Here is a 22,253-nt window from a genome sequence, read left to right on the forward strand (position 1 = left end):
GTTATTTTCCAACCTTGTTTTTTTTTTTAAATTTATTTATTATGTACACAGTGTTCTGCCTGCATGTATGCCTGCCAGCCAGAAGAAGACACCGAATCAAATTATAGATGGTTGTGAGCCACCATGTGGTTGCTAGGAATTGAACTTAGAACCTCTGGAAGAGCAACCAGAGCTTTTAACCTCTGAGCCATCTCTCCAGCCCATTTCCCAACCTTGTTAATGGTTCTTTTTTTGAGGATGCTAACCAGGGTGTTATGAAATACAGAGCTTTAGAATATGCCAGGTTAACTATATAGGAGAGCATTAAGCAGGATAAAAAGCCATGTAGAAAGAAGAAGAGGAGATATAAGTTGACATGGATGAAGTTATTAGAAGTAAATTTCTAAAAAAGGATTAGGTGTGTGCTCACATGACTGCAGGTGCTAGCAGAGTCTGAAGCACTGACTCCCTGGAGCTGGAATTCCAGGTGCTGTGAGCTGCTTGATGAGGATGCTGGGAACTGAACTCAGGGGCTTTGCAAGATCGGGATGCATTCTTAGACACTGAGCCATCTCTCCAGCCCCCTAGGATAAGTTTATTTTGCTGATTTTATTTCCTAAAATTATATTTTCTTTTCCTTTGTAACTTTTGTGGGGGAGAGGCACTGCCCATGTGAGGCCAGCACCAGCCTCCAAATTTACATCCTAGAGTTCCTTTTCACATTCCACCAATTGCTGTAACTGACTTCACTAAAAACTGTGTCATAGGGACAAGTTAATGAGCTTGATTTATCTTCCATGATGTTCTAACTTACTTGCTTAGTTTATTTGACAATGATTTTCTAATTTTGACTTCTTCTAGGTAGAGCTGCTTATAGTTTTCCATTTCTATTTGATTACAATCTACTTGACTCTTCATTTTAGAGAATTCGGACTCCAGGTCCCGTATTCTGAGCTTCATTTGCGTTCGTACCGAAGCGTTCTGTTTGTGCCTCAACTTCTCCAGCTTATCTTCATAGGCGGCTTGTGTCTACGGCAAGTGGAGAGGAAACAGGCTAAAAGTTGCTCACACAGTTCTTATGTATCTGTTTCCTTTAGTTTTGACCAATTATTTCACAGATGTATTTAAATATATAAAATGATGCTAAATTCTAAATATTTTTCATTCATATGAATTACATCAAATTTGAACTTAAAAATGGAATCATTCATTTATGTGTTACCATTATAATTTTTTTGTGGTGCTGAGCATTGAATACATGTGCTTAAGCATGTGCTCTAACAATGAACTATGGTCTCAGATCAATACTATTCACTGTTCATACTCACACAATCTGACAATTTTTAAAGTTGAACAAGGTAACTTAAGTACAATTCAAAGTGCAATTTTGTGCCATATTTTTTCTTCCTAAATCATATTTTATGCCAGCTAGTCTTAAATACCAAATGATTCTCTAAGAAAAATAATTTTGCGTAGTCAGTTCAGTTACATCAATGGAACTATTTCAAGGGAAAACAGGCATTATCTGCCTTCCAAAATTTCTAATATAACATTTGTATTCTTTGAGAGTTTCATAGAATGTATTTTTAATGTATTTTATCATATTCATCCCCTCCCTCCCTTCAAGTCCTCCTACATCTAATTTCTTATTGTCTTTCTTTTCTTAAAAATAAAAATGTACCAATTTGTGCTGTTTGTATACTCATGGGTGTCAGGGCTATCTACTGGATCATGATTGACCATACCCTCTAAAAACTTACTCTCTCTTCCCTAGAAGCCATCAACTGTCCATAGTTCCTTAGTTGGGAGAGGAGCTCAAGAACCCCACCCCACTTCATGTTAAATGATGACTGGCTCGATTTTGTCCATGTCTTTTGCAAGCTATCACATCTGCTGAGTTTGTGAGTTCAGCTGTCTGGCTGTGTCCAAACAACACTGTTTCAATCTGGTCTTCCCTAACCTCTGGCCTTTCCCACATTTCTTAAAAATATATAAAACAGATTGCTACAAAAGAAGTAGATGGAACACATACAGCATATACACCCAAAACATAACTTGCAGTAAAAAGAATTAAGTCATATTGTATATAATTAACCTGCAAAAATAGGTTGACTTGTTTTAATTTTTGCACTAACTCCTGCTTTGTTTTCTCTTCAATTTCCCACTTATACTGTTCTATTTGACCACATTCTATCATATTCTTTTCCATGTGACTTTTGAGGTTAACTATTTCTTGTTCTAACTTCTTTTTATGCTTCTTTAATTTTTCACATTTCTTTTGTACGGTTTTCATAGACAGTAACTCCTGCTGAAGCAGCTGATTTTCTTTATGTAGATGTTGACATTTGGAAGATGCAGTTTCCAGTTTTGCAGTAAGATCATCATTCTGTAGACATAAAATAATATGCTTTGGTGCTGAGGCAAGTGGGTTGAGAATAGTCTAATAGAAAACAAGTAAAATCTGACACAATTTTAGTTGGGACAAAGTACCATTCTAATTGATTCTTTAAGATTTATTTATTTATTTATTATGTATACAGTGTTCTGTCTGCATGCATGCCTGCAGACCAGAAAAGAGCACCAGATCTCATTACAGATGGTTGTAAGCCACCATGTGGTTGCTAGGAATTGAACTCAGGACCTTTGGAAGAACAGCCAGTGCTTTTAACCCCTGAGCCATCTTTCCAGCCCCCTAACTGATTCTTACAACACTGTTGTTACTCAGAAAGTCAACAAGGAAAAAGTCACCAAAGTCACAAAAATATGGTCTTCATATCCATTATCTTTGTTACAAAAATGTTATTTTTCTACACTTTTGTCTTAACATGAAGTTACCCCTTAGAAGAAAACTTCTTATGGCATCTATATTCACTTTTAAAGAAGACAGATCCATTTGCCAAAGGTGCATTCCTGGTGACCTTATTTCCTCCAAGTAGGCCCCAAATCTTTATACCATATTCAGCTATGAATCCATGGATGCATTAATCTATTGTTGATTTTAGTACCTCTGTGGGCCAATCATTGATAAGTGATTGGACCCATCAGCTGGGGCACAAGCCTTTAACATTCGAGGCTTTGGGAAATACCACCTATCCAAACTGTAATATTCTCCTTCTGGGCCCTAAAGACTCATGGTCTTGTCATAATGCAAAATGTATTTTGTGTACATTCAAAGTTCCAACAACTTTTTGTTGACTAGTTGGATTCTAAGTTGCAAGCAAACTCATAGCTATGAGCTGAGCATCGTGTAAGGAATTCTGGGAAACAATATCTTAGGCAGCTTTGTGTCAGAAGTGTGTCAAGTCGTCCTCAATTCTCAAGCCTTTTTAACATGAACTTACCCTTTTATAACCTTCACCCACTTGCTGCTGTGGTGGTTTTGCTGATACCTGAAATGACCTCAAGATATCTTTCTGATTGTTCTAGTGAAAAATACTTGGCTTCTTTTTTTATATAGTTATTTTTGTTGTTTTTGTTTGTTTGCTTTTGCTTTATTTTATTTTATTTTATTTTTAAGATGGTCTGACTATGTAGCCTTGGCTCACTAAATAGAACAGGCTGGCCTTGAACTCATAAAGATCTGCCAGCTTCTGCCTCCTGAGTACTGGAACTAAAGATGTGTGCCACCATGCCCTGCTCACTGGCTTCTTTTAAAATGGTGTTTATCTTTGCAGATATGATGCCTTCCTTCACCCCAGCTTTACACAGGCATAACTACAAAAATTTTAAAAATTGTCCAATCATATTTTTTGCTCCTAGCTTTTAGTAAACACCTGGTTAAATCCAGCTTGCAACAGTGATGCAACAGCCTGAATGTCAGGCTGCCTAGAAATTTCTTCTTCCACCAGTTAAATTAATTTATCACTTTAAACTTAGTGTCATACAGTCTTAGGCCATGAACAAAATGAGAACATGCTCTTTGTAAGAAAAAAAAAACATGAATGCCCTATGAGTCTAACCTACAATGGAGTCCTTGTTCATATTGGAAACTTCATGAACACAGCTTATACTCTTCACATTCTAGTCTTCTGAGCTCTCAGACAAAAGTTCTCTTAAAGATTCTATAAGCTGCTTTTTCAAATATTTCCAAATTCTTTACACAAACTGGTTCTGGTGCCTACAATCACATGGTTAGATTTTTGACACAGCAATCTCTCTGCTTCTTGGTACTAGTATTCTACTGGTCAGGTTTCTCTGCCCCTGGTACAGTTAATTGGGAAAAAAGATATATTTATTTTGGAACATGGTTTCAAAGGTTTTTGTCCTTAATCACATGAACCTATCATTTTATGCCTGGAGTTAGGCCAAATGCATGGTGGCCTGAATGTATTACAGAGGAGAAACCTCACTTAATAGAAGCCACAGAGCAGAGAAACAATGTTGAGGCCAAGGACAGATGTGCCTCCAGTGACATACTTCCTTCAATTAGACCAGCTATGAATCATGAGTGTGTTAGTCCATGAATGAAATTAGTGCCATGATGGCCCACTTCCCTTCAGCGGCTGGATCCATCAGCTGGCGATCAACTCCTTAGCATGCAAGTCCTGTGTGCAGTGGATGGGAGCTGGGAGAATGACTCCATACCCAAACCTATCGCTGTGTTAACTGTAGTCTTATAATGGAATTGTACGAACCTAGTAATTGTGACTTTAAAAACCACCCACTGGGAGCAACTACTTCCTTGTTTTAGTGTTTATATTGCAAACTTAGGATCTTAAGTTCTACAGGTGAGAACTTAAGGGCATGTATGACAGAATTCTGTTCTTCTTGGGAAATATTTATAGAGTTTTTAATATACATGATTATATTGACATACTGAACAACAGCTTTTTTTTTCTAAGATTGGACAGTTAAGTCTTTGGCTAATGATCACTGATGAATATAAAAATTATTTTCTAGCCGGGCGGTGGTGGCGTACGCCTTTATTCCCAGCACTCGGGAGGCAGAGCCAGGAGTATCTCTGTGAGTTTGAGGCCAGCCTGGGCTACCAAGTGAGTTCCAGGAAAGGCGCAAAAGCTACACAGAGAAACCCTGTCTCAAAAAACCAAAAAAAAAAAAAAAAAAAAAAAAAAAAAAAAAAAAAAAAAAAAAAAAAAAATATTTTCTAAAATCCAAAGATCAAATCCCTGCCCTCTGGGAAAAATGTTTATATAATGACCTAGTACTCATTCCTGATGATATATAAATTATAAGAAATTCATTATCAAAATCTTGTGGGAAAGGCTTAGGTTAAAATAGATAACTACAAAATTTAGTTAACCCAAATCCTAGATCAAATAATTACTTTATTATAATTTTAAAAGTTGTTCTAAAAGTCAAGCAGAGATTCAAGCACATACTTAGAATGCATAGTTTAGGCTTGGTATGTAGCTCAGTGCTAATAATACTTGCTTTGCATCTGTCAGGTCCCGAGTTTAATCCTTGTGCCACAAAAGTCATAATAACCATAGCAATAATAGCTACATTAATAAAAGAAATGTATTCCTCTTGCACATTGTACCTAAATTTTAAACATTATTTACAAAACAACCTGGTAAGAGAAGCATTATCAGTAATAATCAAAACATGGAACATCAATAATCAAAACATGGAAGAGGCTGACCTGTCCTTCAGGGGGTGAGTGGCTAAAAACGTACAGCATACAAATTGGCTTTAGACTCTCACAACATTTTTATTTCAAATTTACCACCCAAATCATTAATTTTATGATGTCAGAAAACTTCCATAAAGAATACTATTTGTGTTACTAAAATAATTTTATGTATTGGTATGAATGCAAGTGTGTTTACCAATGAAAATGCCCTACTACCTAAAATATTCCAAATACTAGAGAAATAAAACTTTCTTTTCAGTATTACAAGAAATAAGAGAATAACTTACCAAAATTTCCCTTAGTAGGTTTTCCTTTAACTGTTCAATTTTCTCTGCTTGTTTTCTTGCTGTAGCTTTTAACTTGCAATTTTCAAGTCCAAGTCTATTATAATGCACATTTAAAAATAGTTACCCTCACATGCCAATTTTAAAAACAACTCACAATTTCTCAACAAACATCTTGAATAATAATTATTTAAATTCTTAAAAATTAAAAAGTAACTGGAGGCAGAGGCAGACAGATCTCTATGAGTTCAAGGCCAGCCTGGTCTACAGAGTGCATTCCAGGGCAGCCAGAGCTGTTACACAGAGAAATACTTTCTCAAAAAAAACCAAAACCAAACCAAAACAAAACAGAAAATGAAAAATAAATGTATCGTTTTTCTAGCTATGTTTTGTAGATAATGTACAACATTTAGGTAGTGTGCAAAATTTATTATGTTGCTGAGGTGCACCCCAAACCTCAATTGTGCGCTTCAAGTAAATCAAGACTAAACCTCAGAAACTGTCATGACCGGTCTAAGTCTCAAACCATACTATGTATTTGCTTTGTAAATACTCAAGCCATTTTGCATGCTGCCTTGTACTTCTGAATGCAGTCGTGCATCTTCTTAATGCATTGTGCAGGCTCTATGTGTTGGTCCAGTGCTTCTTGCAACTAAAATAAAGGAAAACATCCTTTACTAATCATCAGGGGTAAATATGCCCATTCTGCGTTTTCAGTGTAAAATTTCAGTCGACACTGTAGCCTTTTACCCGAAGACTGTGCATTGCTACTCTTTTGTTGTTGCAACTGCAAAATTATCCAGTTTAGCACAGATATATCCAAAAGAATTCCTCACAACAAGACAGAGGGAGCTTATGATTTACAGAGCCTAAACGATGCTAGTAGTCCTTTAAAACATTTGTTGATACCTGTACTAGGACTGAAAAGAACCACTGTTTTTGATTTATATATTATCATGTTAGTTACTTTTCGTGTCACTCTAGCATAATACCTTACAGCAATAATGAGGAGGATTCATTTGGGCTCACTCATGGTTTGAGGAATACATTTCATCATGGTGAGTAAGGTATGTGGCGGTGGGTGGGAGAGGCTTACAGCTGTGGGGGAGGAGCCTGAGGCAGCTGCCCACAAGCTGGCCGACCCTGCAGCCGAGGGACATGCTAACACTTCATTTCCACACTGGGATTCTGGGGCTTGATCTTGTGAGGCCTTGTGGATGCGGTTACTGCCTCTGTGACTTCACGTGTGCAGTGGCCCTGTCATGTCTGGCCAACACTGTTTTGCTGCAGGCACTTAACTACCATGGCTCTTACAATTTTCTGTCCCCCTTTCTGCAGTGAACTCTGAACCTTTGGAGGACAGAATGTGATATAGATGTCCTATTTAGAGCTGAGCACCCCACAATCCCTTACACTATGCATATTGACTGGTTGTGGGTGTATGTATTTATCATCATCATCTACTGAAAAAACAAACCCTACTTACAACCTTCTAAGGCTTCTTTAGCCCTGAGCTACAAATTCTCCCGCCCCACTTCTTGGTACCATTTTTCAGTGTTAGTTTCTTTCCTCATTGCCGTGATATAAAACCTGCCAAGAAGTGACTCAGGAGGAGAGGAATTTATTTTATTTCAGTTTTATGTGGGGAAGGCGGGGCAGCTGTGTACATGCTGGCAAGAACTTGCAGCGCAGTTTGCTACATTTCTAAAAATCAGAAGCAGAGACTAGACATGAAGCAAGGCCAGCTGATATGCCCCAAGACCCACCTCCCTGCAACACACTTCCTTCATCTAGGCCTCACTTCCTCAAGGCTCCATAACTTCCCACAGCAGACCAAGTTTTTAAACACATGAGCCTGTGGGAGACATTCTGCATTCAAGCCTATTAACACTGACAACGACAAAATGGATAAAATGGAGGAAAACAATACATTCCCCGTGGTGAAAATTGAAATCATTGTGTTCCAAAGGCCACCTCATGTGTGATCTGAAATGCCCATACAGATATAAATGAGTGTAACTATTCCAATGATGGTAGTAATTTAAACGATACGTCCAGAATCTACACCGAAGTCTAAATGCTGAGTCTGAAGGCCAGATTCAACTATTACTAGCTTTGTGATACCAAGTAAGTTATCTTTCCATGTCTGTGTCTTCTCTGTAAAATGGAGACAATACTAGTAATTACAGGGTATACATAAAGAACTTAAACAGGTTGATAAATTATTATTGTACTTTATGTTTATTAAAAATTGATGTCTGGGCTGGAGAGATGGCTCAGAGGTTAAGAGCACTGACTGCTCTTCCAGAGGTCCCTAGTTCAATTCCCAGTAACCACATGGTGGCTCACAACCATCTGTAACAAGATCTGGTGCCCTCTTCTGGCCTGCAGTCATACATGCTGTATACATAATAAATAAATAAATCTTAAAAAAAAAAATCTTGATGTTCTAGGTAAGTGGCACGCCAGTGGAAGAAATAATCTATGTGAAGAGGAGGGAATCATTCTTTCCTTCTAGGAAGTGCAAGAAATGGGGACTATGAGGCCCAGAATACATTCTTAATACCCCATGAAGCCATTAACAACACTAACCAATGGCACCTTTGTCCACTTATCATTATTTACAGCCCATTTGTTCTCAGGCCTCCTTGGTGGACAGCGATGATGAAGAACAATGCAAACGCTTCCTCTTGGGTTTAGTAGTATGCAAGTGGCATGATCATCAGAGGCAAGCTAGAGCCAATGGCCTAAACATATTGGACTGCGGTAAGATTCCTGAATCATTTCATTCCCAGTCACTGTTCGTGCTGGGATGCTTTAGCGTGACTCTGATGAATACTGAAGACTATATGAAATGATGGCATATCAGAAAAGTTGTATCCAGAGCATTTTAGCTGGTAAATTACTATACAGCTATAAATCCCAGCTCCAATTGCATAATGAAGAATGATGGCAACTCTCATTCTTTATCCATAGTGAGAAAAATGCAAAACAATTCTTCACTGTTAAAGTGAGTGCTATTAATTTTATATTTAATTCCATAACATTTAAAATGAGAACCTTATTATGTCATTGTCTTAAATAAATGATTGCTATAATATGAAGAATGTCATTTATTTTGTCTTTTTCTTTTATTAGCATAATTTCACTGTGCATAGTGGTGAGTTTCAAAAATACATTTTCATCTGTGTATATCATATGCTTTGACCACATTTAACCCTAGTCAATGTTCTTTCCATTTTTCCCCTTTAGGCTAGGGTAGCTCCTTCACTTCCCCTAATAGTCTGCCTACCACTTTCATAACATTCATATGCACCACATGAATATATATTTTGTTCTTTTTTATGGCATAATAAAACTCCAGTGTGTAAAATGCCATTTTCCCCTTTATTCACTGATGTATTGATAAACATCTAAGATGGTTCCTTAAGTTGACTGCTGTGAATAATGCTACAATAAATAGGGCTCTGCAAGCATCTGTGTAGTCTGCTGACTTAGATTGGAAGAATTAATCTTATCCTAACAATTGTTAAGTGCATGTATTTACAATTTATTTAACAATGAGACATCTAGCCTTGTGTGGTAGCTTATACCTGGAATGCAAGCATTTGGGAGGATGGGGCAGGAGAATCACCACAAGTTCCAGTCCTACTCAGCCTATATATTGATTTTCAGATCTATCTGGGCTTCAACATAAGACTTGTGCTCCCAAGCAAGCAAGTAAGCAAACAAATAAACAAACAGAATAGATCAGCAAGAGCAGAAGAAGAGAAATGGTAAAGCCAGCGTATACAACTCTGAGAATAAAATCCAGAAGTAGGGAAATATACATATTATACTTCATAAATGAGAGCCCATGGCAGCATTCTCAGTAATAGCCAGTTTGGTGGTTTGAGTGATCTTGTGGGCCACAAGAATATATTATAGAGATTCAGCTGTGTATTAGAGCTATACTTGGACTGGAAAAGGGTCTGTCAAATGGAAAGCCACTTATCACGAAATATTTGGTGTTACATAGCTTTAATATTTAGCTGCATCTTGCTATGAATTCCTTGTGCTCATAATTCTCCCAGAATGTGTGTATGTGTGTGAACCTCCATCTTGGGCATTATACTCAAAGTATTTGGATAAAATCACATAGGCAGAATCTTCTGGCTCGGAGCTCCCGACTCCCTTTTTAGCATTTGAATTGGGTATCTGCCTTTTGCAAATATTTCCTTTTAGCCACATCCAAAGATAGGGCCAGCCCCAAACAAAGCATTAAAAGACAAAAGAGGAACAAAACGCTACCAGACCACCTGCTAGACGCCTGAAGCCCCTGAACTAGGTGAAACATCCTTTCAGAGACAACATGGCTCCCAGGCCAAGTTCCTGGCTCTGAGGTTCACAGCTTTGCTTCCTGTGCAAACCAAGTCCAAATCTTCCACTGCCCCATAGCAACTTCTTAGATCAAAAAGGTTTCCTCTCACCAGGTGCTTCAAGCTGTGATGCAGATTGACTAGCTATTAGTACTCCTCCCCCGTCCTGTCAGAAAACTGGTAGCAGATAAAAACAGTGGCAGTTTTATTTTTAGTGACTTATAGATTTCTTCATCTTATCACCTGTAAGTTTATAATTTGAGCACATTTATGATAGACTCGCAACGTTTCCACCTAACCACAGTAAGGATATATTCCTAGCAAATAAATTCCTTCTCTGATTTATTTCAGCTCCTATCTAACTCTGCCTTTATTCTCTTCCCCTTTGGGGGTTGCAATGAAGTTGCCAGGAAGCTTCTGGTAGGGACCTTACAATTCTTATGTGTATTGTAAACATGAAGGTGTGCTGGCTTGGGAAAGATACAGACAGGTCCTAATAGAAGTGGGCGGAATGTTGGACAGAATGATTGTGGAGGACGAATTAAATGAGTTGGACGAAAGAGCTCCCTGTATCTAGGTTCATTCCCACACCCCTGGTAGCGTCACTTCTGGGCACCCTGGGATAGTATAATATTAAGGCTGGTCCTATAATATTATACAAAAGAGTGAGAATGGCTCATATATTTAAATGCCTGGTCCCCAGTTGGCAGAACTGTTTGGGAAGGATTAGGAAAAATGCTACGGTACTCATAATTAGTCTCTCTCTCTCTCTCTCTCTCTCTTCTCTCTCTCTCTCTCTCTCCCTTCTTTTTGTGGTAAGGGTGTGAGCTCTCAGCTACTACTTCAGCACCATGTCTGCTGCCATGCTCCCCACCAGGATGGTCATGGACTCAGCTCGGAAGCTCTAAGCCCCACTAAAGTCTTTGTTCTGTAAGGTGCCTCAGTCATGTCTCTTCCCAGTAATGAGAAGTAACTAAGACAGCCAGCAAGTGGAGCCTTGGCATCTCCCAGCCTATGGATGGATAAGTGGTGCAGAACCACAATAAACAGAAGAAAAGCAGGGCTTGGAATAACACAAGTCACATATTTTAAGATAAATAAGCCACACAAAAGGACTATATATGGGACTCTGTGTGCTGAGAAAAAGGAAAGTAAAGAGACAAGGAACAGGTTGGTGGGTTTCCTGTACAGGAGTAGAGGGAGGGACTAGTCCCTAGGGGGTTCCCAGATAAGAGTGAATGGTTTCTTTCTCAAAGTAATAAAAATGTTCTAAAATTGCCTATAGTGCTAGACGTGGTTATGAAACTCTGTGTGTATATTAAGAAGCAGTAAATTCTATATGTTAAATGTATGAACTATTTAGTGTGTCTGTTATATCTAAATAAAGTTGCTTTTAACACTCCACTGACAAAATCTAGATAATTTTTTCTCATTGACTTACCTTGAATAGAAGTACTATACTTGTTCCTCCTATTTCTGTGCTTTAAAGATATGCCTAAAATGAAAGGGAAATGCCTCATCTTTCAAGTGCTTTAAATACTTTTTGAGAAAGCTATAACGACCTTTCTGTAGAGTCATCTTGAAATACGTGTATGAACTAAATATGTCCAGTTCTGAGGTTAGGGATATGGCTCACTGTGAGAGCAACTGGACAGCGTGTGTGAAGCCCTGGACTCCAGCCACCGCAGCAGAAATCACAGCACAGAAACAAAAGCCTTTGTTCTGTGTGAAACTTAGTGGTAACATGGTTCTCTGTCTACTTTACAATATATCATTGCTGTCAAAAGCTCTTTGTACTGAAGTAAAGAATTAGAGAAAACTGTCACTCTTCTGAAAAAGAAGGAAATGACATCTAAAATACGATCTCCCCTGACTGTGCTTTTTCTTTTTACCAAGTGTTGGAACAAATAAGCAAATCTCTCCATTACCAGATCAAGAGGGAGAAATCACAGTCCCAACGCAGATGATACATTGTTACCAGCAAGGCTTTTGTGACCACATAAAAATGAATTCTTATGGGAAATTCTAAAACCCATTCTTTGGATGAGGCCATTGTGAAAGACGTTACTCCAGGCTATCTAAAATTGACTTGGACGAGGCCACTGTGAATGTCATTACTATGTTATAGACAATTGGACTTGAATTAACACTACTTTATCCAATTTGCTAAAAAAAAAAAAAAAAAAAAAGCTATTCCCACATCAAAGTATGCATATTAAATATATCCACATAGGATTTTGAAAAGTGCCCTTTACCTTTCATGAGCCCTCTAATTGTTTTTGAAAACCATGTACACATAAAATTCCATACACAAGACTTGAAAGTGACTGAAGAAAATACCTGAGAACTAATTTTCTCTTGTGCCATTTTTAGTTCCTTTTGTTTGTGAAGGTGATTTGCCAGGATCTCATCCTGTAATATTCTGGCATTCTGTTCTTGCAAAAGCTGCCTTTCAGTGCCATTTCGTTCCTCTATAGCCTAGACACATTTAGAGAAGGTTTTATTCTTATACTACTTGGTAAGATGGGGCGGGGGGAGTGTCTTAAAACCATATTAAGAGACAAACTTTGAAAAAAATGTTCAAAGAGCAGATAAAACCCACAAGAACCTGCCTCCCACATGAATTACCCAACATTTAATTCATAAATGACAGCCAGCTTTTTCAACAGTAAAATCAAAACCCTGGTGCTGGGGATATAGCTCAGTTGGCAGAGTGCCTAAGTGAGGCCCTGGGTTCCATCCGGAATATACTGTCAAATTGAGGACTGTGGTACATGCTGGTGATGCAAGAACTCAGAGGGTAGAGGCAGGAGGATTAGGGGTTAAGGTTGTTTTAGGCTACATGGTGAGCTCAAGGGGATTATGAGCTCATATGCGCATTATGCTCATTATGTGCACAAAAATGACCAATCCCTGTAGAGTGCTGTGGGATAATGCTTTTGTATACTGGTTTAATAAAACGCCAATTTGCCAGTAGCCAGTCAGGAAGTGTAGGCGGGATAAGCAGACAAGGAGAATTCTGGGAAGAGGAATGTCAGTCTCAAGTAAGATACTTGAAGATGATATTAGAGGAAGAAAAGTGCAAGCTGAGTCTGAATGGACCCAACGGAGGTCCCCAGGGTGCTAGGACTTCATAAAACCACCATTTAAGTCCTAGATGAGTAACATTGTTTCATTATCCTTACTGCACCTTCTACTTGGACTTTGTATGACCAATAGGGGAACAGGGAGGACCTAGACTACCATGGACTATCCAATCCAAAGCCTATTTAGGAGACTTCCAGCCTCAGGCCCCTCCCATCTCAAGGGGTTGCTTCTTGCCTTCTTGTTTTTTCTATTGCTTGGTCTTTTGTTTTTTCCTAGATGCTCACTCAATTCTTTGTTCATGCCAAGGAATGAGCTTGCCAATCCCCTAGATGACTACCAGCACTCTCATGGACACTATTTTATTTAAAACATAAATAGTATTATTAGTCACAGACCACATAAGAGGCAGGAGGTATGGTGGGTAACCAGCTAGTCATGTACCACATGTGACTTCCTTCCTTGAATGGATGAAAAGCTCTTTGGTAGAGCCAAGACAGTATGCATAGGGCATATAGCCTTCTCATTAGCTACGCCCATTATGCGCACAAAAATGACCAATCCCTGTAGAGTGCTGTGGGATAATGCTTTTGTATACTGGTTTAATAAAACGCCAATTTGCCAGTAGCCAGTCAGGAAGTGTAGGCGGGATAAGCAGACAAGGAGAATTCTGGGAAGAGGAAGAGCAGCCAGGAGTTGCCAGCCAGACACAGAGAAAGCAAGAAGACAAGGCAGAACTGAGAAAAGGTACCAAGCCATGTGGCTAAACAAAATAAGAATTATGGGTTAATTTAAATGTAAGAGCTAGTCAGTAATAAGCCTGATCTAATGGCCATACAGTTTGTAATTAATATAAGCCTCTGTGTGTTTATTGGGGTCTGAGTGGCTGTGGACCAAGCAGGACACAGGAAAACTTCCAACTACAGTAGAGCCTACCTCAGGCTCCAATGAATTCTCTCTATAAAATCCATGACAGACAAGGGCAACACAAATGGTCAGAGCAATACAAGGGCATTTCTCATTTGAAGCCTGTCCTATTGCGAATTCATTCTCAATTTTCCTTAATGAATCTGTATTTTCCTTATTTTTTCTGTGTCTACATTTCCTCATTCTTTGTAGACATGAAACAATGAACTTGGAAGCTACTGACTCAGAGTGGCTGTGGACACAACTGAGTTTGCATGACCTAAGCCTCCCTAGTAAGCATAAAAAGAGAGCCAAGAAAGTCTCCATTCCTCTCAAAGATGCCACAAGAATAAGATTTCATTGCCTGGGTGAAGAGCTAGATATTCTATACTTGTGTGAGTGCACATTTTTGATGATTGCAGATCAATATGCCAAGCATATTTCTCAGATCATGCCCCCATATGTAAATAAACATATGATTATGTATGTTTATATTCAATATATTCAAATGGTAAGCAATATTATCCCTTTAAAAATAAAATAAAAGCAAAATATAATTTTAAGTGTATGATTAACTTACTTCATTAAGATTGTTTCTCACAGTCTTCAATTCCACATCCAGTTCCCTAACACGGATTTCAAGTTTTTGTTTCATTTTAACTTCTTTATTACATTGCTCTTCTTTTTCTCTCAGCTGCCCCTTAATTTTTTCATAAACCCAGTCAGCACTTTTTCTCTTCTCCACTTCTTGTTTTAAAGCAAATCTGCAGTGTAAAAATGCTTATGTTAGGAAAGCATTTTGTTAGAAAACGTTTGTTTTGCTGGGCTCGTTGTATATTGATTTATCCTAAAGTATCTATTTAACCCTCCTCTGAAGTACTCTTGCTTACTGTTGCTCTTTCTGATGTCCACTACTCCAATTTCAAACACACACAAACTGGGCACAGGTTTTCAAGCAGTTAGTGACTCCAATACTAGTCAGAGAGAATATCAAGTGAGACACCAGCAGAGGAAGACAATGCTGTCACCTTCATCAAGGTGACACACTCATGACTACAGACTGGCACACACTTGCCACCTTACAAAATTTAAAGGAATCAGAGAGGAACCTAAATCAAGTGTTCCGTCTCTTATAGCACACCAAAGGGCGGGGGGGGCCGGGGATGCTTGACCCTGTGGGCCTTTTTGCAATGTACAACCCAGTATATATGACTCATTTGAACAACTTTATGTAGGTCATAAAGAGGAGATGCTTTGGGCCCAGCTAGTTGTCATTGGACTCCACAGAAAATTTCCTGTCTAATGTAAAGCACTGGGTTTTGTTCTACACAGAAGCAAATCACACACACACACACACACACACACACACACACACACACACACACACCACACATACACACACACACCCCTCTAGGCGTCCACAGTGTCCCCAATCCTCCTAGTCCCACCACCTCCTCCTGTACTGTGGCCAGAGTCTAGGCTTCCACCAAGACCCACTCTACCATCATCTGCCCACTGGACCCTTCATGCAGCCTTCACAATCCCACTCCATATGTAGACTACCCATGTCCTCCTCCAGGGTCTAACCAGGTGAGTACTCATGCCCTCTTCATCCACACCATTTCTACAGTAGACTAGATTTAGCCTTGCTCTTACAATGAGTGCACCAGTCTAGCCAAGCCTTCCCTGCCTTCACTGCAGAGGAGTTCTAGGCTTGGCCCAGTATCCTCCATACCTACCTGCCACACAACAGGACTCTCCCAAGTTATGGTCAATCTTCCCACTCAGACCTATCTATCCTCACACTCTCATCTTGGAACAAGAAGTACATCCTGTGTACCAGGCCAGTCTCCTCTGCCCACCTGTGTAGTGGTAGCCATTCCAGCTTGGATCTGGAAGTTCCAACCCCCATTGAGACTCTGGCAACTGTCACGCCTACAAGGCTGGGCCAGGGGAGGCGCCTGGAGACCCGAGAGCTGGATGGGCAAGCGCTCTCTCTGTTCTGGGACCCTGAACAGTGGAGGTGGACCTAACAGAGCTCCAGAGAACACCGGTGGATTGAGATACACCTTCCCCAGACCCCGCGACCTACCTATCCCTTAATTTGTAAGTTACCCACTAAATAAATCTTCCTTTTAACTACGTGGAGTGGCCTTAATAATTTCACCAATACACTTGGGTGCCATTTCTAATCTCTAGATTCATCCTGCCCCAACATCTTTTTTCTTCCCAACTCTGCTCCATCCATAACAAACTTAAAACTAAGAAAGGAAGTCTATATTCCCAGATCTCACCTAAGGAATACCAACAATATAAAGGATCAAGGTGATGTCTTCTCTCCAAAATCTACCAGTCCTGTAGACATGTTTGCCAATGAGAATTATCTAGAAGAACTCCAAGACACAGAACAATTATAAACCTTCTCAGAGAATTCAAGCAGTTTAAAGACAACACAAAGAAACAGTTTGGTAAGAAAAGAGCTTAAAGAGAATAAACACCTGAGTGACACCCAAGAAAACACAAACATAAAAGGTTGATGGAAGTGAAAGCAGCAATCCAGGAAATAGAAATAGAAACATTGGAGAGGACCCAAGCTGAAATGAAGATGGAATTGAAAACTCAATAGCTCAACCTGAGAACTTAAAGTAAAGCCTGTTGGGGAATATTATTTTAAGGTGTGTTACTTTTGTTTATGTTGCATTTGTTTAACTCTGTAAAGCTGTGTTACTGTGCCTGTCTAAAACTCCTGATGGTCTAATAAAGCTCTGAATGGCCAATAGCAAGGCAGGATAAAGGACAGGTGGGTCTGGCAGGCAGAAAGAATATATAGAAGAAGAAATCTTGGAGGAGAAAAGAAGTAGTCAGAAAAGGAGAAGGACTCCAGGGACCAGCCACCCAGGTACACAGCAAGCCACAGAGTAAGAGTAAGATTTATAGAAGTAAGAGAATGGGAAAAGTCCAGAGGCAAAAGACAGATAGGTTAATTTAAGTTAAGGAAAGCTGGCTAGAAACATGCCAGGCTAAGGCTGTGCATTCATAAGTAATAATAAGGCTCCATGTGTGATTTATTTGGGATCTGGGTGGCATACCCCCAAAAAGTAAAAAGAGAAAAAACAAACAACAACAAAAGTCTAACAAAGCCGGGCGGTGGTGGCACACGCCTTTAATCCCAGCACTCAGGAGGCAGAGGCAGGCGGATCTCTGTGAGTTCGAGGCCAGCCTGGGCTACCAAGTGAGTTCCAGGAAAAGGCGCACAGAGAAACCCTGTCTCGAAAAACAAAAAACAAAACAAAACAAAACAAAAAAAAAGTCTAACAAATAGAATGAATCAAGTAGAAGACAGAATGTCAGGTCTGGAAGGTAAAATAGTGGATCTAAACAAATAAACAACAAACATGAAAAAATTAAAAACACAGAAAAGGAACACACAGGAAATGTGGGGCACCATTTAAAAATTAAAACCTTTGAATTATAGGCATAGTTGAGGAAGAAGAATCCCATTAATGGCATAGACTATGTCTTCAACAAGGTCATAGAAGAAAATGTCCCCAAACTAAGAAAAGACACACTCATGAATATAAGATGCACACAGAACACAAAATAGGCAAGAACAGAAAGAAAATCATCATAGCATGCCATTATTAAAACACTAAGTAACAAAGAAAGTGTATCAAAAGCTACAAGAGAAGTAAATGCAAGTCAGGTACAAATGAAAATCCATCAGAATACAGTTAATTTCTCTATGAAAACTTTGAAAGCCAAAAGAGTCTAAAGCAATGCATACCAAGTCCCACAAACCAGTGACAGCAAGCCAAGTTTAATATACTTAGACAAAGTATCTACCATGATTGAAGGAAAAGAAAAACTTTCTACAATATTGACAGCCTAAAAAATGTATATTCAACAAACCAAACCTGATGAAAATATAAAAAGCATTATTTCAGGCTGAAGAGTATGAACATAGGAGAGAGGCTATAAAAAGGAATACAAAGCCATAATTGCTAAAAGAAAAAAAATGCTTCTGAGAATACAAACAAGACCAAAAATCAACAACACAATCACAACTAACACACATTTCAATAATAACTTGAAATATCAACAGTCTCAATTCTCCAATCAAAAGACGCAGACTGACTGGATCCAGAGACAAAACCCACCTCTCTGCTGCCTATAAGAAGCATATCTTAGTTTTAAAGATAGGCACTGCCTTTAAAAACAGGGTGAAAGACTGGACCAAAGTACTACAATCGAATGGGACCAGGAAGCAAGCATCTGTCACTATCCTAATATATGACAAAATTGACTTCAAATGAAACCAATCAGAAGATGTAAAGAGTATGGAAACTTTATCCAAACCAAGGGAACAGATAAGCAAGAAGACATTACTATTCTAAACACATATGCACCAAACTCAGGGGTGCCCAATTTCATGGAAAAATCTACAACTGGAATTGAAGACATAGATTAGCATCAATCCATTAATAGTAGGTGATTTCAATAGCAGACACTTCTCTACTTTACATATCTGGCTACTTAATGTCCCCACCAACTGGAGTGAGGTTGTCTCTGACTCTTGCCTGCTCATGGGACCCTTTTCCTCCTAGTGAGTTGCCTCGTCCAGCCTTAATATCAGAGCTTCTGCCTAGTCTTATTGCATCTTGTTATGCCATGTTTGGTTGATAGCCCTTGGAGGTCTGATCTTTACTGATGGGAAACGGGAGCAGTAGATCTGCGGGGAGAACTGGGAAGAGTGGAAGGAGGGGTGGCTGTGGTCAGGATGCATTGCATGAGAAAAGAATAAAGAAAAAACACCTTACTTTGTGACTTCCTCCTTTCTTTTACTATAAAACGTCCACAAAATTGTGACCATGTTGGTATTTTGGCCATGGCTATTGACATTTGGCTACAGAATAAATTATTCCCTTTGAGATGATTGCTCACTTTTTGTGTCAATGCCAAAATTTCATATTTCACAAGACTAAGAAAGCTGCTTTTTTCTTCTTCCCCTTCCTCCTCTCCTTTCTTCCCACCCTCCTGTCTTCCTTCTCTTCATCTTCTTCAACAGTGTTTCCTTACGTAGTCCAAACTGCCTTTGGCCTTGAATTTGAGATTCAGTTTCCCCTGCTGTCCAAGTGCAGCACTACTACAACCAGCTCAAAATTTGATTCCCTACCCCCGCCTATTGTAGCCATGGGGATAAAACCGAGAGCCTTACCGATGCTAGGCAAAGTATTCTACCACTAAGCTATCCCCTGACTGACCCTCAGACAGTTTTAACATCAAGGTGTCATACCGCAGATTGCAGAGTTCTTGCTCCTGCTTTATTTTTTCATGTTCTGCTTCTGAGAGCTTCTTTTGTAGTCCACTCACTTCATTTTCCATAGTTCCAAGTTTTGCCATGAGTGCTTTGCAGTGACTATTTTTAAGTTGTATTAACATTTTATATGAGTGAACTGTATCTCGGATTTTTAATAGGCTACCAGAATCTGAGTCAGCAAGAAACCAATATGAAAATAAAGTATATGAGTTCGTTTTGTATATGAAGGACTATAAGCTGTCACATTTACTCACTCTTACACTGAGCAAATATAAGGCACGTAAAGAGGCACTAAGCAGCTGAATGAGAAGAATCACTTTATGACCACATAGCACAATAGGATAGCTATGCTTAACATAATTAAATATTTCAAAATAGCTGGGAGAGAGAATATTCAATGTTCTGACGAAAAAGGAGTGGCAAAAACTTGAGGTTATAGATATACAAAAGCTATGTTTTGGTAATTATACATTGTGCATACGTATTAAAATGCTACACTAAGCCTCATAAATATAAGTAAAGATACTTTCCTATGTGTTAGTTAAAATAAAATGCCATTTTACAAAGTGAATATTATTTTATCAAATATATGAAATACTGATAAAAATAGAAATATCCACACACATGAACATATATGTGTGTGTGTGTGTGTGTGTGTGTGTGATAGACAGATAGATGATAGACCACATATAAATAATGCACAAACACATGGAAATTTTAATAACATGAAAATATAAAATGTTACCCATAAGAATAAATTCACAGTTTTCCAGGTAGAGACAAACCTGACCTATTCATAGTAAACACTCAAGAGAGAAACAGTGGCCTTAAAAAAGCTGTGCACCATTCATTCATGCTGAGGAAAATACAGTAGGAACAATAAAGTTCCTAGCTAACTGTGCATGATTCTCACTCTCCTTACATGTATATAGTGTGCCTCTGACGTGCACTAAGATGCATCAGTGCTCTGGGGAGCCGTGCTAAGCAATGTGCACAGCGGCTGCTGCTCTAGACACAGCAGACTTACCTTTGCATTCCAGGCTCAGATGTTCAATTAGCTTTAACAGATCTTCATAATTGGGGGAAGGAAACCTGCTGGATGCTGAGGCTGTTTCAGACGATTGGGTTAAGTCATCAAACTCTTCCTCCATAGCAGGTGGGTTTTCTTTTTGATCTTTAAAATAAGTCACACCAATTCCAAATGTACTTTAGTATTTTTACCACATCGTATCAGCACAGAAAAGGCAAATGTCCATCCTTTTATGTAATTAGAAGCACAGAGATTTCTGGAAAGAATTGATGTTTTTGACGGAAGGAAACTACCCATGAGACAATGTTTCTTAATCTCATTTTAAAAGTTAAATGACTTCACATAACAACAGACTCTCTTTTCACCTTATCTTTTATAACGTATCTTTTAATACTGCTATATTAGTATATATTAGCAGTACAAAATGAAGGGGTTCATTATGACATTTCCACACATAAATATATATGCATGTATAATATTCATCCACTCTATACTCTTTTATCCTCTATCCCTTTTCTTCTTTTCCTTCCACATTCCTGGAAGCTTCCCTTTATTTGAAAAAAAAAAAAAACATGACTTTGCATTTTATAATGTATTTTAATGAACTACTACCTTGTTTATTTTTACAGCAGCTTACACTATTATCTTTAATGTTGCCCTTTTGGATCCCCAAAGTGTAAAATCCTTTTAAGACAAATAGTAAATCTGTAAAATACAGAAGTGTCTGTACCTGTATCACTTTATATAAAATCACATTTGTTATTTATCTTGTTCATAAAATTTACGAATCATTCAAAAGTAACTTCATTAGGGTGACTTCTTTATTTGCCCCACTGATAATATTTACAAACTATTCAAAAACAGCAAGGGTGATATACCTGTAATGGAAAGAGCAACATTAAGGGACAAAGGCTATTATTACTAATAACATAACAAATTTAGACCAAACTTTCAGTCTAAGCAAGAGGAAGACAACATCACCTTCACTGTCAAATAGACAGAAGCCAGGTATTTAGTTGTTATTGTCATTTTTAGTAAAATAAGCTTTCATGAGAATTAAACTCAATTTGGAAAATATTATTTAAATCCTTATATGGGGGAAATATTTTTTTAACTGACAGCTTTCTCAGGACCTACTTTGCAATTATTATATTTTATTATTCTAAGCACTGGGCATGTGCTGAATTCATTTCAGTCCTCATAGTATTGTGAGGTAGGTTGCACATTAGTTTCATTATGAAGAAATGAATTAGAAAGATTCCTGGGGTCCTGAGCTAGCAAGATGTCTTAGCAGGTACATGCACTCACTTGCTGCCAGGCCTGAGGTCATGAGTCCAGTCCCCAGAACCCACTGGATGGAAGGGGAGACCTGACTCTACAAGTTGTCCTCTGACCTCCACACATGTGGCATGTGGTAAGCACCTGTCCCTCCATCAACCAGTGTAAAAAAAAAAAAAAATAAATAAAAAAGAGAAACACTTACTTAAGCCACTCAGCAGATCAGTGGCTAAACAAGAATTTGAACCTAGGGATTCTGCCTCCACAGCGTGTGTTTTGTAATATACTGTGAATGTAGTATCTCCAACCGTGTTTAATTTCTTGTTAAAATCAATAATTTCTGAATCTTGCAAATATTTGTGTATGTGCACATGCACATGTTTGTGGTGTATACACATATATGAGCACATGTGAAGGCCAGAGG

General features: G+C 38.6%; 1 protein-coding gene across 2 annotated transcripts in view; it reads right to left on the reverse strand.

Annotated features, from left to right (window-relative positions):
- Positions 1 to 20,732, reverse strand: part of LOC114684068 (ankyrin repeat domain-containing protein 26-like) — a 32,399-nt gene extending 11,667 nt beyond the window's left edge. The window contains exons 1-8 of one of the 2 annotated variants that reach the window (XM_037206542.1): positions 20,549 to 20,731; positions 19,498 to 19,690; positions 14,785 to 14,968; positions 12,555 to 12,692; positions 6,438 to 6,508; positions 5,860 to 5,953; positions 2,075 to 2,365; positions 794 to 1,008 (exon numbers count right to left, since the gene is read on the reverse strand). In XM_037206542.1, the coding sequence (XP_037062437.1) occupies positions 794 to 1,008; positions 2,075 to 2,365; positions 5,860 to 5,953; positions 6,438 to 6,508; positions 12,555 to 12,692; positions 14,785 to 14,968; positions 19,498 to 19,690; positions 20,549 to 20,672 (1,310 nt within the window). In that variant the 5' untranslated portion in view covers positions 20,673 to 20,731. Of the gene's footprint in view, positions 1 to 793; positions 1,009 to 2,074; positions 2,366 to 5,859; positions 5,954 to 6,437; positions 6,509 to 12,554; positions 12,693 to 14,784; positions 14,969 to 19,497; positions 19,691 to 20,548 lie in introns of both variants that reach the window. The other variant, XM_037206543.1, reaches the window with a different exon arrangement.
- Between the last annotated feature and the right edge of the window lie 1,521 nt (positions 20,733 to 22,253).

Source organism: Peromyscus leucopus, chromosome 6, assembly GCF_004664715.2.
Source record: "Peromyscus leucopus breed LL Stock chromosome 6, UCI_PerLeu_2.1, whole genome shotgun sequence".
NCBI classification, from domain to species: domain Eukaryota; kingdom Metazoa; phylum Chordata; class Mammalia; order Rodentia; family Cricetidae; genus Peromyscus; species Peromyscus leucopus.